Source organism: Cannabis sativa, chromosome X (genome assembly GCF_029168945.1).
Source record: "Cannabis sativa cultivar Pink pepper isolate KNU-18-1 chromosome X, ASM2916894v1, whole genome shotgun sequence".
NCBI classification, from domain to species: domain Eukaryota; kingdom Viridiplantae; phylum Streptophyta; class Magnoliopsida; order Rosales; family Cannabaceae; genus Cannabis; species Cannabis sativa.
Window position 1 is genome coordinate 21,603,879 of NC_083610.1, and position 13,529 is coordinate 21,617,407.

At 32.6% G+C, this 13,529-nt stretch overlaps 3 protein-coding genes and 1 non-coding gene across 4 annotated transcripts; all 4 read right to left on the minus strand.

Annotated features, from left to right (window-relative positions):
• Window positions 1–1,396: 1,396 nt before the first annotated feature.
• Window positions 1,397–5,639, minus strand: LOC115702812 (chloride channel protein CLC-e). The gene is made up of 7 exons (XM_030630249.2): window positions 5,263–5,639; window positions 4,781–5,180; window positions 3,750–3,953; window positions 3,206–3,663; window positions 2,298–2,849; window positions 1,999–2,207; window positions 1,397–1,915 (listed from the first exon to the last, which is right to left on the minus strand). Exons 1-7 carry the CDS (start codon window positions 5,587–5,589, stop codon window positions 1,885–1,887), a joined length of 2,181 nt encoding a protein of 726 aa, XP_030486109.2. The 5' UTR covers window positions 5,590–5,639; the 3' UTR covers window positions 1,397–1,884.
• Window positions 5,640–6,534: 895 nt separating this feature from the next.
• On the minus strand, window positions 6,535–9,133 carry LOC115702806 (UDP-rhamnose/UDP-galactose transporter 3). The gene is made up of 6 exons (XM_061106902.1): window positions 8,676–9,133; window positions 8,109–8,285; window positions 7,824–8,011; window positions 7,529–7,729; window positions 7,286–7,447; window positions 6,535–7,191 (listed from the first exon to the last, which is right to left on the minus strand). Exons 1-6 carry the CDS (start codon window positions 8,701–8,703, stop codon window positions 6,832–6,834), a joined length of 1,116 nt encoding a protein of 371 aa, XP_060962885.1. The 5' UTR covers window positions 8,704–9,133; the 3' UTR covers window positions 6,535–6,831.
• Window positions 9,048–9,242, minus strand: LOC115703305 (U2 spliceosomal RNA). Its single transcript, XR_004009081.2, has one exon. It is a non-coding gene; the product is annotated as a U2 spliceosomal RNA (small nuclear RNA).
• On the minus strand, window positions 9,050–12,622 carry LOC115704099 (probable glycosyltransferase At5g20260). The gene has a single exon (XM_061106903.1). The coding sequence runs from the start codon at window positions 12,521–12,523 to the stop codon at window positions 11,462–11,464; it is 1,062 nt and encodes a 353-aa protein (XP_060962886.1). The 5' UTR covers window positions 12,524–12,622; the 3' UTR covers window positions 9,050–11,461.
• Window positions 12,623–13,529: the final 907 nt, after the last annotated feature.

Below are 13,529 nucleotides of genomic sequence, written 5' to 3' on the forward strand. Positions count from 1 at the left end.
TAAACTAGAATTCTAAATTGCATTACTGAGAACAAAAAAAAATAATTTTAAGCTTTAAGCTGTAATACATATAAAATGTATAAGATTTTTTCTAAACCTAAAATTTTTAATTTCATAATAATTAACAATCATTTATCTGTTTTTATTTTTTAAAAAATACTTGAGCTTACCAAAATCTATAAGAACAAAACCAATGAAGAAAATTTAACAAAAAAAATGAACGAAGAAAAAAAGTGTCATAAACATTATTGAATAATGGCAATTGCCAACAGAAGAATTTCAGCACAAAAAATTATACTTGACCCCTAGACAAGATTATCATGATCTTCCAATCCTAATAATATAAATAATGAACAACACCTCATTAGTTATTCTAGGAGAATGATGCATGGTAATGTCAAAAAAATCATTAGATGATAATAATATTTCTCTAACAATGATACCCTAAGTAAGAACTAAGAAGTATTGTAGCGTTTTATTTTTAAGAGCATGAATAATATTAAGACAATTGGATTCCACAATCAAGCTCTTATTCTCCTATTAAAAAAAAACACATTAATATACATGTAAATGATTCTTAGTTTTACAATAATAAATTATTAATAAACTCACAATTTCATAAAATTATAAAGTAGTAATTTCAATTAATTTTTAAAAATAATTTATAATTTTTTCAAAATATTGGTTATAATTATTATTTCCAATTTTATAAAAAATAAATATAAATTTTTTAAAAAAATAATTATTAGAAACTTGCCATAAAAGATTATTAGATTGTTACCTTATTAATTTTTTTTAGTGCCCATCTATGGGTATTACCTATTTAGAAGTGTTCCATATATATATAAAGTATTTTAACTAAAACATTTTACATTATAATTTGTGAAAAAGAGATTTTTTATCTACAACTTTTAGATAGATGTTATCTTCAATTGTCAATAATTTAGAGATTGATTTTTAATTTTCTTTTTTATTTCACACACATTTTTTTTTTTTGAATAAATTTCACACACATTTAAGTTGTGTTTTCTTTAGTATTTGAACATGAATTTTTAGTTTATTTTTAGATTATCTTAAGAACATATTACACTTAAATTATAAAGTTTTCTTAAACACTATAATATATTACATCCAGTATTTACTTTCAATTGTCAAAATTATAAATTACATTATTTAGATATACCTAACATAAAATTAGTATACGTGCCTCGCACGTAAATTTTTACTAGTATAAATACATGTGGATTGAATTGAATCGGTTACTTTTAGTAAGAATTTTAGATTTTTCAATTCAATTCGTGCAAGTGCGAATATCCGCACTTTATGAATTAAATTGAATCGTACAAGTTGGATTGGATTGAGTATTTTATTAACACCCCTAAATACAAAATACAAGTGTGCAAAAAACAAAACTGTAATATCAATACATTGTGTTAAACAAAATCTTACTGTCATTAACATATGACAGTTGATATATGAAATAACAACAACAACAACAAACTGAAAACTGAGAGAATCCCATGTAAGTATATATGACAGTTGATATATGAAACAACTACTCTGATCCAATAATGACACCAGCCGTAAAGGGTCGATGGCCAAAGTTCCCATGAATCTTCTCCATAATCCATTTTTGTATGAATGATGATGTATCTATCTATCAACAGCAGTGTGAGTGGTACAACAGTTGATTGTCTCAATACAACAGATGGGAACATTTCATCTTCCAATTATATATACAAAGCCAAAAAGAATAGGTAAAAACCCTTTTGCTGAAAGCTGAGTCATGACACTACTTATTACCAAAACCATAACTTGTGTCACTATTATGAGGTGTTTGTGATGATTAGTAACAAAATGAGCCATCAATCACTTTTGGGAATCTTAGCAAAGATACTCTCTGGTTGCTAAAGCTCTGCACCCATCAACAATGGAAAATAGTAAGATTTAGTAATAGAAATCAGAGCTTAAGATTTAGTTTAAGTGTTAGAAACTAACCTTTGAGTTAGACTGATGCATTCTCTGTCCAAAAGGCCAACTAGGTGCCCTCGGTGATCTTCGAATTGCTCGGTAACAACTGGAACCTCATCTATCCCGCGCTTATTCATAATCATCTGTACATAGAGTAGATCCATACTCGGCGTTGCAGCCCACGGTACCCTACAATTTCCTCCATCCAATGAGCACATCTCAGATACCAAAACCTCCTGCAAAAATGAAAAACCAATTAGTTAAGGTAGCTTGGTCACAGAGAGATTGTGTCAAAGTTGACAACAGGTTTAGTCCTAGAAAACAACCTTGGATATTCTGCTTCTTGTTTTTGCATATTTACTGAAATCTTGAATGTCTTTAAGTGTAAGCAAACCAATTAATATATTATCATTATCAACAATCATAGCACAAGGCTGTTTTTCCATAAGCATGAGAGTCAATGCTTCTGTAAGCAATGTGTTCATCATCACAGTCACATATCTTGTCCTCATGGCTTCTGAAACACATATTTTTGTTTCTAAATTTTCAGTTTCAGTATCAGAATCTTCTATACAAAGTGAGCTTTCAATTTCACAAAGGTCACTTGTTGTATCTTCCTTTCTCATGAGAGCATAATTAGAAGGTAGCCCACTTGCACTGAAGGGAAGCATATTAGGACTTTGTTCCTGTTTCGGTTTCGGTTTCCTTTTACCCTGAACATCTCTTCTTCTTGACTGTCTGGATGTAACCCATGAAGACAACCCCACAGTTCCAAGTAGCGGCAGAACAATCCGATAATCCTGTGTCAATTCAAAGAGCAGCAAAACCGCCGTAAGAGGCACTTGACATACACCTGCAAGAGTGGCAGCCATCCCAACCTGAAAATGGAAACTCTCATGATGCTCAAGCTAATTTGCTCTACAACAAGAATTTCATCAATATATGTTCCATGGCATGATTATTAATAGTGCATATTTCAAAACTTTCCCCAACAGAAATCACACTTGAAAATTAGCTTAAAGGACAAAGGAAAGCACAGTAATGTACTTCCACAAGCAAAGAGGTTTTCTCTACCTGAAAATGATGGAAAATATATTATGTTTTCAGCATAAATCTTAGCCAATCTTCCAACCTCAAATGTGATTGCTGTGTTAGGTCATATTGTTAGTAATCAATAGTTAATGGGCTTAACATCTATGTGTATAAAGTCTAGTTGAAGCAGAAGTCTTCGTACCAGGCCATATGCTTGTGGTGATGCAACTTCCAAGATGGAGAGATCAATAACAGGATTAGGCTGATTAACCACAGAGCTTACAATTTTCCCATATGCCATTCCTGTTGCTGCACCAATAAAAAGAGATGGAGCATAGTATCCGCCCACTAATCCCGAGGCACGACATAGGGAGGTTGTGAAGATCTTAACTGCTACCAACTGAACCAATAGATCAGCTGAGAGGCCTTTCACAAAGGGTCTAGATTCCAACAAAATGTCAACATTCTCAAAACCCCAATAAAGAATCTCTGGATATCCCAGTGCTATCAAGCCAACAGTTAAGCCACCTAATGGAGGAAACAAAATCTTCGGTACACCGCGAATGTCATCAGCAATGGCCATCAAGTACGACGTGCACTTAGATAGAGCCAATGACACCAATCCACACAACACTCCCAGCAATAGATATAGTGGAAGCTCTGAAAAGATAACAGAATAGTTCTAATAGTTAAAAGATGTACACAACAAAGAAAACCTCAATGTTGAACAGATATTGATGGTTTACCAGTAGGTGAACGAAAGTCAAACTCTGGGACTGTAAAGGCTGGTTCAGAACCCAGACCAACTTCTGAAACTACAGAAGCTATTACTGCACTGAGTATAACCATAGAAGTGGTATTGGTAAGTGTTAAGGAAGAAGGATTAGTTGGTGATGGCCACAAGACTGACTCCACAGCAAAGAAACAACCAGCAACAGCAGCATTAAACCCTGTCCAATCCAAGTACCCAAAAATTGATTATAATCTTTAAATTAATAAAAATCAACATACAATACCAAATGACAAAAACAATGGAATTTTATCTATTGAGTCACTGATTAACTCTCTCAAGAAACTAAAAATACCATTCAACTCCAAGATTCATGTTTCTCAAAAGAAAAAGTATGGGGCTATCTATATAGCACCTTTATTTTGGACTTACATTTGTTTTATTAAAATATGAGTTTGATGAATAATTCTTTATTGTTTTAGCCCATATAATTAGTTAATTGGCTTAGTATCTATGTGAAGTTTAGTTAAAACATAAGTATGGGCTTTTCTAGTTAACTGAAACATAGTCCAACTAGGATTTTGTTTCGAAGTCTCTCTTAACTGTACAAATACATATTTTCTCATTACAATTATATATTGTTGATCTGCTTTGGTTTTAGGGACCTAAGAAAGAAGACTTAGTACGTTAATATTACACTACTAATATTTATTATTGCTCAATTATCTCAGTAGATCAATCAAATCTATTTTCTATATCATTGAACTACTCATAGTGTTTTAAATTATCTATTGGGTCACTAATTAACTCTCTCAAGAAACTAAAAACATCATTCAATTCCCAAATTCATGTTTCTCAAAAGAAAAAGTATGGCTATCTATTTTAAGACTGGGCTTAGCATATGTGTGAAGTTTAGTTGAGGATGACATAATCGGTTAGTACTACATTAACTCATAGTGTTTTAAACTATATGCAACTATCATCATGTCATTATAAATTTCTAACATCTATTTCATCAAAAGTATTCACAAGGATTGGAATACAAACCAGAGGCAATGCCAGCAGCTGATCCAGCAGCCACAAGTGAAAGCTTTTTGTTAGAACTTTTATCAAACACATTACCAACTCCCTTAGCTATGGAGGTTCCAATCTCAACACTGGGACCTTCAGGGCCCAAAGAGTTGCCAGTACCAAGAGTAACACAAGCAGCAACTGCTTTGAGAAATGGACGAGACACAGCCTTGACACCATTCCAAACTGAACTAGGCAATCCATCACCATCATCAACTAAAGTATTTCGAATTTCGTTAAGAACTCCAACAATCAAACCCCCAGAAGCTGGAACAAGAACCACTCGCTTCCATATATCTTGAATTGGCTCCTCTCTCACCCAAGAAGCTCCTCTGTGCGGTTGCCCATCCCAGAACAGGTCTCGAATTTCATGAACCTGAAATCAAAGACAACTATTAAAATGAGAATTCAATTGTAAATTTCAAGTAAAAATCCAAGCTTTATTATGGGGGTTTAACTCCTTTATTGAAGAGAACGATGCCGATCCCTGTGAGAAGACCCACTAAGCAAGAATATATTATTATATTCGAATTCCCACTTCCACCACTGTCATTGGAACCACTTTCTTCTTCTTCTTCTTCTTCTTCTGTTTCTTCTTCTTTTTGGAATTGGGTACTGTTAGAAAGGGCCAAACAAGGCCTTAAGGAAAATGATTCTATGTTCCTCTTCAATGGTAAAGATTGTAACTTTGATGATTTGGTGCAGAAAGGCAGTGGTCTCAATCTCAAAGGGTTATGAAAAAGCTGAGAATTTGGGAGTCGCCATGAGAGTCCCAAAGCTCCCATTATCCACTCCACCAGAACCAGAAATGGATAATGTTTCTTTATTAAAAATCAAAATTTTATTTTATTTTTAAATTGAAATAAATAATAAATACTATACATAACAATCTTAACTGAAAATAACTACCGCCGGCACTTAATTTTAATTGGAAAAAAATTAAAGTTTCTCATTCTTAAATTTATAACTATTGAATATTGCCTTTTTTTCCGCAAAGCCCGCTAGTTTTCTCTCGGCTTAAATACGGCTTGTCGGGGTTGTGTTTTTCTACTGCAATTTAATTTTTATTAATGTGATTAGTTTTGTCTTTATATTATGATTTTTCAGTGTTTTAGTTCTGTCTATGTAACATAGTTTTGTTTTATTTGGTGTTAGTTCTTTTTTGTTTTTCGATGGCTTGTCATTGAATTATTGTTAGTAGCTATAAATAATAAGTTCACTACGATTGAAGAGATTGTTCGTAGTGCAGTTACATACTTAATCCAATAGCTGAGTGTTAAAGCTACAAGGTTGAATGAATTTGTTGCAAATGTTTCTATTGTTGTATCTTCTAAACGTTGAATGAATAGAATATAAATGTTTAAAAGTTAATTGTGATATTGCAATCTTTTTTATTTGATTTTATTTTAATTTTTTTTTTCAAACGATTTGAGAATTAGGAGATTAATTATTTGACTCATTTTTCTAATTATAATCATGACTGTATTTCCAATAAAAAAAATATGATTATTGAATTGCAAGTTATTATTTTAACTAATTATTATTAATAAAGGCATATCTTCTTTAAAGAAAGAATATTTATTTGTATATAAATACAATGAATTGGGTGTATTGCAAAACCAGGCATCACCATCTTCACATTTAGTCCAAAATCAGAAAAGTTTCACTTTGCTTTTTTTCAAGTGAACAAATCCATAGAGAATCTTGTGATTTATTGAGTTGAGCAATAAAGGTACAAAAAATAATAATTGTCAATTGATAACATTTAGAACCCATAAATCACAAGATACTAATTTGCTTTTTGCTTGAATCAATTACATCACAACAAAACATTGAGGAAATACTCCAAAAAAAAAAATATATGTATCCCTACCTTGGTATTATTTGAATGATTGAATCATATAGGCAAGAATTTTCTGTGACTTAAATCTTTGTTATGTCAAAAAAAAAAGAAAAAGAAAATTGTAAATAAAAATCAAGCAATGAAATCCATTTTGCCCCAAGAAAAAAATTTGAAGTAATTCTTTCTATTTTCTAGACAAACCATACTCAACATCTTTTAATAAACTCTCTTCTGTTCCTTCATTCACAAGCAACTTCATATCTTCCTCTTCTTTCATGATGGAAAGGCTTTTAGCTGAAGCAGCAGCTTGTTTATCAGCCTCCATGGCCCAACTGTAGATGATCATTCCAACAATGGCGAGCACCATTCCGAGTATGTTCTTCATTGTCATCTCCAAATCAAAGAGAAGCCAACCTAGTGTTAAGACACAGACTGTTTTCATGTGGCCTAAAACTTGGAAAGAAGTGGCCGAGAAGCGACCGATGCAGAGGTACTGGCTTATGTTGCAGAACACAGCTAGGGAGCAAGATACTAGTATGAAAATCTGCATAGTAAATGAAAGAAGACAAGAGAAAATATGAGATTTTTATTCTTGATAGAGACTTAGATATGTTTAATCTTCAAAAGGGTCTACTTACAAATGCACCAAGAGAAAATTTATAGCTTGTTATGGATTTTCCAGTTAAGCAATAATCAATGAATGGACCGAGAATTAGAAGGGAAATAGCTTGAATTGGAGCTGTTTTGCTTAGCAATTCAAAAGAGCCAATTGAGTACTTCTTCTGTAAGGTACCTATGGTCTGTAACACCACAAAAATAAGAGGTGAAAACTATGAGTTTTTATGGTTTTTAACATGGATTGAAATTTTATTTTGACTCACAATTTGTTGTAGAGAAGTAGAGAAAACTGCTACACAAGCACATAAAAGGCCTTTGGCATTAATTCTGACATCAGTTACTGTACAGACTCCTACACCTATAACCACAACTGCTACAGCCATTTTCACTTTGGTTGAGTAATGTTTTCCATTTAGAATCCACTCCATTATGCACACAACAGGAATCATGCTCAGCTTTGATATCTACACCAGTGAACAAGATCAGAAAAAAGAAAGCATACTAATGTTTTCAAGACAAGAACAAAAAATAAAAGGGGGTGTTGTTGTATCTATGAACCTGATAAAATCCAACTGAGTTGAGCATGAGACTGAAGTTCATGCCAGCAATTGATGCATTAGCAACAACCGAAAACAAGACGAGTTCCCATAAGGGAATGGCATGCTTTGATGAAGAGTAACCAGCAGCATTTGACACCAAACCAACCAAGGATGTCACAGTGAAATGAAAGCCAGTCAGAGTTGTTGCTGGACATCATGATAAGATAACCAAAATTGTTAAAATCTATGCATATATGAAATAAAATAGTACACTGAATGATCAAGAAGAAGAAGAAGAACTGACCGAAACCGAAAGCAAAACCTTGAGGAGCCATAAGCTCTTTGTTGGCCATGATGATCCCAACAGAGCTTACCACATTCATAGCCCATGCTCCAAAGTTACACACTTCAAACTTATTGGATTTTTTATTCTCACCCTTGTTGTTATTGTTAGTACACATATTGTCTACTTTCTCTACCTCTGTGATAAGTTTAAACAAAGTGTTATCTTTATATATTATATATGGGATATAAGAGAGGGAGAAGAAGCTAATCAAAAGGGGGGGAGAGAATTAAATCAATCTGTGTCAACCTGTAGTGTGATCGAGTTTTGTTAACATATATAAACTTAAACAAAAAGATGCTAACTTTACATTCACATACAAACAATAAAAAAAGGACAAGAGAGAAAGCCAAGTGACAGATTTTGCTGGCTTCATATTCTTTTCTTTCACTTTCTGTCTCTTTCAGCAACCACCATGTTACTCTCATTCTCATCCCCGTAAAATCATCAATGATAACATTACAAATGTCAATCAATATATATATATATAAATAATCAAAGTACTGTGAATGAAAATAAAAAACAAACCTTTATAAGGTACAAAGACCCTTATCATAAGAAATTAAGGCCAAACTTTCTATTCACTTTTCTCATAAAACAATCTTCTCTTTCACAATACCTTACATTCCCATGTAAAATCCTATAACAGCGGAGACACTCTAAATTTATGGCCTTTGCGTTTAATTTTGAATAAGAATAGTCAATACACATGGCGTTGACCTAATTTCGTTTGTTATAAAGATGGGCCAGAAGAAAACATTGAACTGGGCTCACAAGGGTAAGCCAGGCCCATGTAATAGTGCAAAACACCGTTTTTGACTAAGAATAGTCAATACATATCGCGTTGACCTAACTTCTTTTGTTATTAAGTTGGGCTGATGAAATTATTGAACTGGGCTTGGAGGGTGCGCCAGGCCCATGTTGTAGTGCAACACATAGGCGACGCGTAAAGGCCCGAGTAGCAAGCTACTGAATGGGCCTTTCCCTTTAAAAAATTAATTTAATATCGTGTGGGCCGTTGGCCCACATATCAGATATTAAACTGATAAGAACAGATACTACACTTGATCTTAGCCAAAAGGCCGAGAAAGGTATGAATTGTAATGAGAAAGACTTTGCTTTAAATAAGCTACACGTGGTACGATATCATCACTATATATTCAATGTGGGACTTTTGTCTTTCTTTCTGAAAAGCATTGCATTAGTCTCTCACTTTCTTCTTCACGATTATAGTAAATCGTCTTGTGACATATCCAATGTTTCAAATTTAGCTAAACTGATTAAAATTCAAATAAGATAGTGTGTGTTATTAGAACACGTTTGAACTACACTGTAAATTTGGTTAAAAAGGTTACAGAAGTTGCCTAATGTTAGAAAGAATGTTTTTATTTTTTTTATTTAAGCGTTTATATATTACAACTATGTTTTACTTGGGACTCGAATTCAGGACCTCCAAGACACACACCCACCTATGGTCACTTGAGCTAGCCTCAAGTGGTTAAGTGGTTAGAAAGAATGTTTAATCCACTATAAATTTGTAACAAAGATATTTCTTATATTTTGAAACTCTTTTACACATTATATTATATTATATTGTGTTAGATAATATTACATTGTATTAACATGATTTAATACAATATGTTTAATATTGACTTGTACTAATAGAATGTATTTTTTTTTGGTAAATGTATTAATAGGATATTTGAAATTATAAATTATTTACAATAAACTTAACTCCAACTCCGATCACGGCCTACACTCGAACTTGGACTCAGACCTTGATTCGGATCTCGACTTAGACCTCGAATCTGGACTCGAACCGAGACTTAGACCGAACCACGGACCTGAACTATGATTCAAACCCAAACCTAAACTTGAATCCAAACTCGGACCCGAATCCAGACCCAATCTCGAACTCGGGCCCCGAACCTGAACTTGGACCCAAACCCTAGATTTGGACCTGAACCTGAACTTGGACTCTGGATTCTGAACTGGGTCTGGGTTCGAGTCGAGATCGGGGTCCGAGTTCGGGTCCATGATCAAGGTATGGGTTCGAGTTCGAGGTCCAGAGCTAGGGTCGGGGTTTACCTGAGAACCTTTGTAAATATTATTAATTATAATTTTAGTAATTTGTTATGTATTAAATAATACGACTCACATTGTATTAAAATTTATAGCCATAATAATTAATATAATAATACAATGTTTTATCTAAATATTGTGTTATTTATTATTTAATACAATACGATCCCTATACGACCTACCAAACACACTCTTTGTCTTAATTGTACAAACTACAAAGTATATCCTTAGAGTTAGAATAATTCATTTTTATGAGAGAGTAAGGTTTAATAAGTAAAACTAAATTATATTTTAATAAAATAATTAATTAAAAAATGGCTTAAACACAATTATGTGTTTAATTAATTTTCGCTCAAAACAACATCTTGATCTGAAATTAAATCTTAATATTTTCTCATTAGAATAAACCTTATTGAAGACCATGTTGTGTATAATAAGCAACCAGCAAAGTCATATATAATCAACAAGAAAATAGTAGATCATTCACTTTCCTTTTACAATCATTTTCATTTTTCACCATTCCTTTAATCAAAATGAGTGTCCTCGAGAAATTTCATTTCTGTAATTAATTTTAAGAAATATATTTTTCTAATTAATATTTAATGTACAATGATATTTTGCTAATATGACGTTTTATATTTTGTGATGACAATTTTATCTGAAAACACATTTACTCGTTGAATTAGCGTGTAGAGTAAGGTGAGGGTATGAAAACATGTACTCGATGTGGATGTAGAATAAGGTATGGGTATAGGTGTACCCTTTCAGGCCCGCCCATAGACATAGGCAGGCTAAGTCTGTGCCTAGAGCCCACCTAACCTAAGAGCTCAAAAAATATTTCTTCCTTTTAAAATTATACATTTTTTTACTAATTTTAAAAAATATCACATTTTTTCTAAATAATTTCCCAAAAAATTTTATTCCCACTATATGTCAGGATTGACCCTAATATTGCCATATTATCCAACCCAATCATATATATACATATATTTATATTTATATATATTTAAATACTATACATTTATTTCATATTTAAAAATTACACACAAAAATTACTTTTATATTAATTATTATAAAAATATAAAATTCTAAAATAAATATTTAATATTTTTAATACTATTATTTTAATTGTTAGCAATTATATTTTATATTCGATAGAGCAATACATACACATACTCTACCCATACTTTACCGTTGTCATCCCTATTTATATTTTAATTTTATTAATTATATTACTCCATAGTCCTAAGCGCGTATCTAATTGTGTGTCTCCTTAACCAGAGTTGATAAATCAACGTATTAAAACAATCGAACGGCTGAGGTGACACATGCCACAGGAAATGTTTGCTTGCTTTCATGCCCATTCCTCTCATACGTGTGTAAATTTCTCCACTTGTGCGAACCAATATGTGTTTCACCTCATCCACTCCTCCCCCAAACCTGACAAACATTGCAATCTCCTGCCACCTCACCACATCCACGAACGGCAGATCCTTAATCAGACGGTCACTAATCACCACCGGCACGCACCCTAATCCTAAAGCCACTACGATCCTCGACATATCAGAGAAGCCATACTCAAACAAGCAGAATTTACTTGTCGAAGCTCTAATCTCATCGAATGGTTCAAAATCAACCAGAAAATCAGGATCAACGGCCAATTGATTCACCAAAACAGAATGTGAACCATCCTTGTCTTCTCCGTCGTATCTAAAATAACCTAGATAACTCTGATTCGCGTTTGACAATTGGTTGATGATTGTGTCTGCTGCAGTGGTTGGGAGAGGAGGGAGAGTAATGTCCTTGTGAGGAATGAATTTAGTGTAGGAAGAAGTAGGGAAGCATGAGATCTGAATTGAATTCTTCCTCAACTCGAGAACGTTACGATCTGAATCGGTAGTAGTAGTATTGTCACCGCAGGAGAGGTAAAAGTGATCGGCGCCGAGAGTGCGATTCCAGTAAGAAAATTTCTTACGTATATCTCTGATGATTCTGGAGAGATCAGAGGTACTGAAAGGGATGAAGAAGAGGTGAGCTTGTTCGCCATTAATGGTGGCGAAGGGACTCTTTTGAAGAGAAGCATAGAAGAGTGATTGGGTGTTTGAGTTGTAAGCTAAGGCTGTGTTTGGTTGGTATATGAAAATTTTGAAAGAGTTAAGCATTGTTTTATAGTTTGGGAAAAATGTCAAGGGTGAGAGATATGGAGTTGGGTCGTCATTAGTGAGAGCATTGGAGAAAATTGTGGGGCAAGTAATGAAAAAGAATGAGAAAAATGTATAAATAATTGTAGACATTTTTTAAGAACAAACAAGCACAACCTTGTTCATCAATGGAAAGATTTATATATATATATATGTATGAACAGTCTCTAGAGTAGTTAGCAATGTGGGATTTTAGATTTAATTTTGCAGAGTAATAGACAGCAAAACTCGTTTATATTTTAATTTTTATACCGTTAAGTTTTTTTTTTTTTTACAAATTTGAGTCTTTAGTTAAATAATACTGTTAAATACTAATTAGATGACCAATGTAAAAGTTTTATTTCAAAATCAATAAAGTAATAATTTAGTTGGTATTAAATACTAAATAGTAATATACAAATAGTACCTCAAATTTGTAGAAAAAAAAAGTAAGAGTTTTGCAAAAAAAAAACAAAAACAAATAAATTATTTATCGTAAGGTTCTTTTGGCAACATTATGAGTCATACAAATAGGAAGTGTATAAATTTTTAGTAAAATTGAAAGCATTATCTGAGACCAACACTTTCACAAATGGTCTGGTGTAAAATTTGATGAAGATGTCAGTTTTCAAATCTTAGCAAGTTGCACATTTTCGAAAGCCAAAGAAAGGAATTTGATTGGGCAACCTATCTCTTATATAAAGAGATAATGTAAAATTGTTAGTGAAGTAAATTAGACGTAATCTCCTATTATAAAATATTATGCAACATTTGAAGAAACCTACTAAATTAATCTACTATAAATTTATATAAAAAGATATTTCTTTTTAAGAAGTAATCCACTAATTCTGATAAAATATAGCTATTTTAAAGACTTACTCTACTAATAATATTCATGACATGGAAATGGAATAATACAGTTTAAATATAAATTTATGATAATATCACTAGCTAACAGGGCCGGTCCTGAAACAAAGTGGGCCATAGGGTGCAAAAAAAATTTTGGGCCCTTATGTTAGAAAAAATGTGGTATTTTTCAAAATTGGTAAAAAAAATGTATAATTTTAAAAGAGGAAAAAAAAAATTTGAACCCCTGGGCTGGGTGGGCCCTAGGCACAGG

What these genes read in the sequence shown, in the direction of transcription:
- LOC115702812 (XM_030630249.2), bottom strand. Translation starts at nt 5,589, where the DNA reads ATGGGAGCTTTGGGACTCTCATGGCGACTCCCAAATTCTCAGCTTTTT. An exon ending in AGCTGCTGGCATTGCCTCTG is followed by an intron (nt 3,954 to 4,780) that starts GTTTGTATTCCA and finishes TGGATTGGACAG; the next exon opens with GGTTTAATGCTGCTGTTGCT. An exon ending in CAAGAAGCAGAATATCCAAG is followed by an intron (nt 2,208 to 2,297) that starts GTTGTTTTCTAG and finishes TCATTTTTGCAG; the next exon opens with GAGGTTTTGGTATCTGAGAT.
- LOC115702806 (XM_061106902.1), bottom strand. Translation starts at nt 8,703, where the DNA reads ATGATAAGGGTCTTTGTACCTTATAAAG. An exon ending in GGTCTTTGTACCTTATAAAG is followed by an intron (nt 8,286 to 8,675) that starts GTTTGTTTTTTA and finishes AACTTATCACAG; the next exon opens with AGGTAGAGAAAGTAGACAAT. An exon ending in ACTCAGTTGGATTTTATCAG is followed by an intron (nt 7,730 to 7,823) that starts GTTCATAGATAC and finishes TCACTGGTGTAG; the next exon opens with ATATCAAAGCTGAGCATGAT.
- LOC115704099 (XM_061106903.1), bottom strand. Translation starts at nt 12,523, where the DNA reads ATGTCTACAATTATTTATACATTTTTCTCATTCTTTTTCATTACTTGC.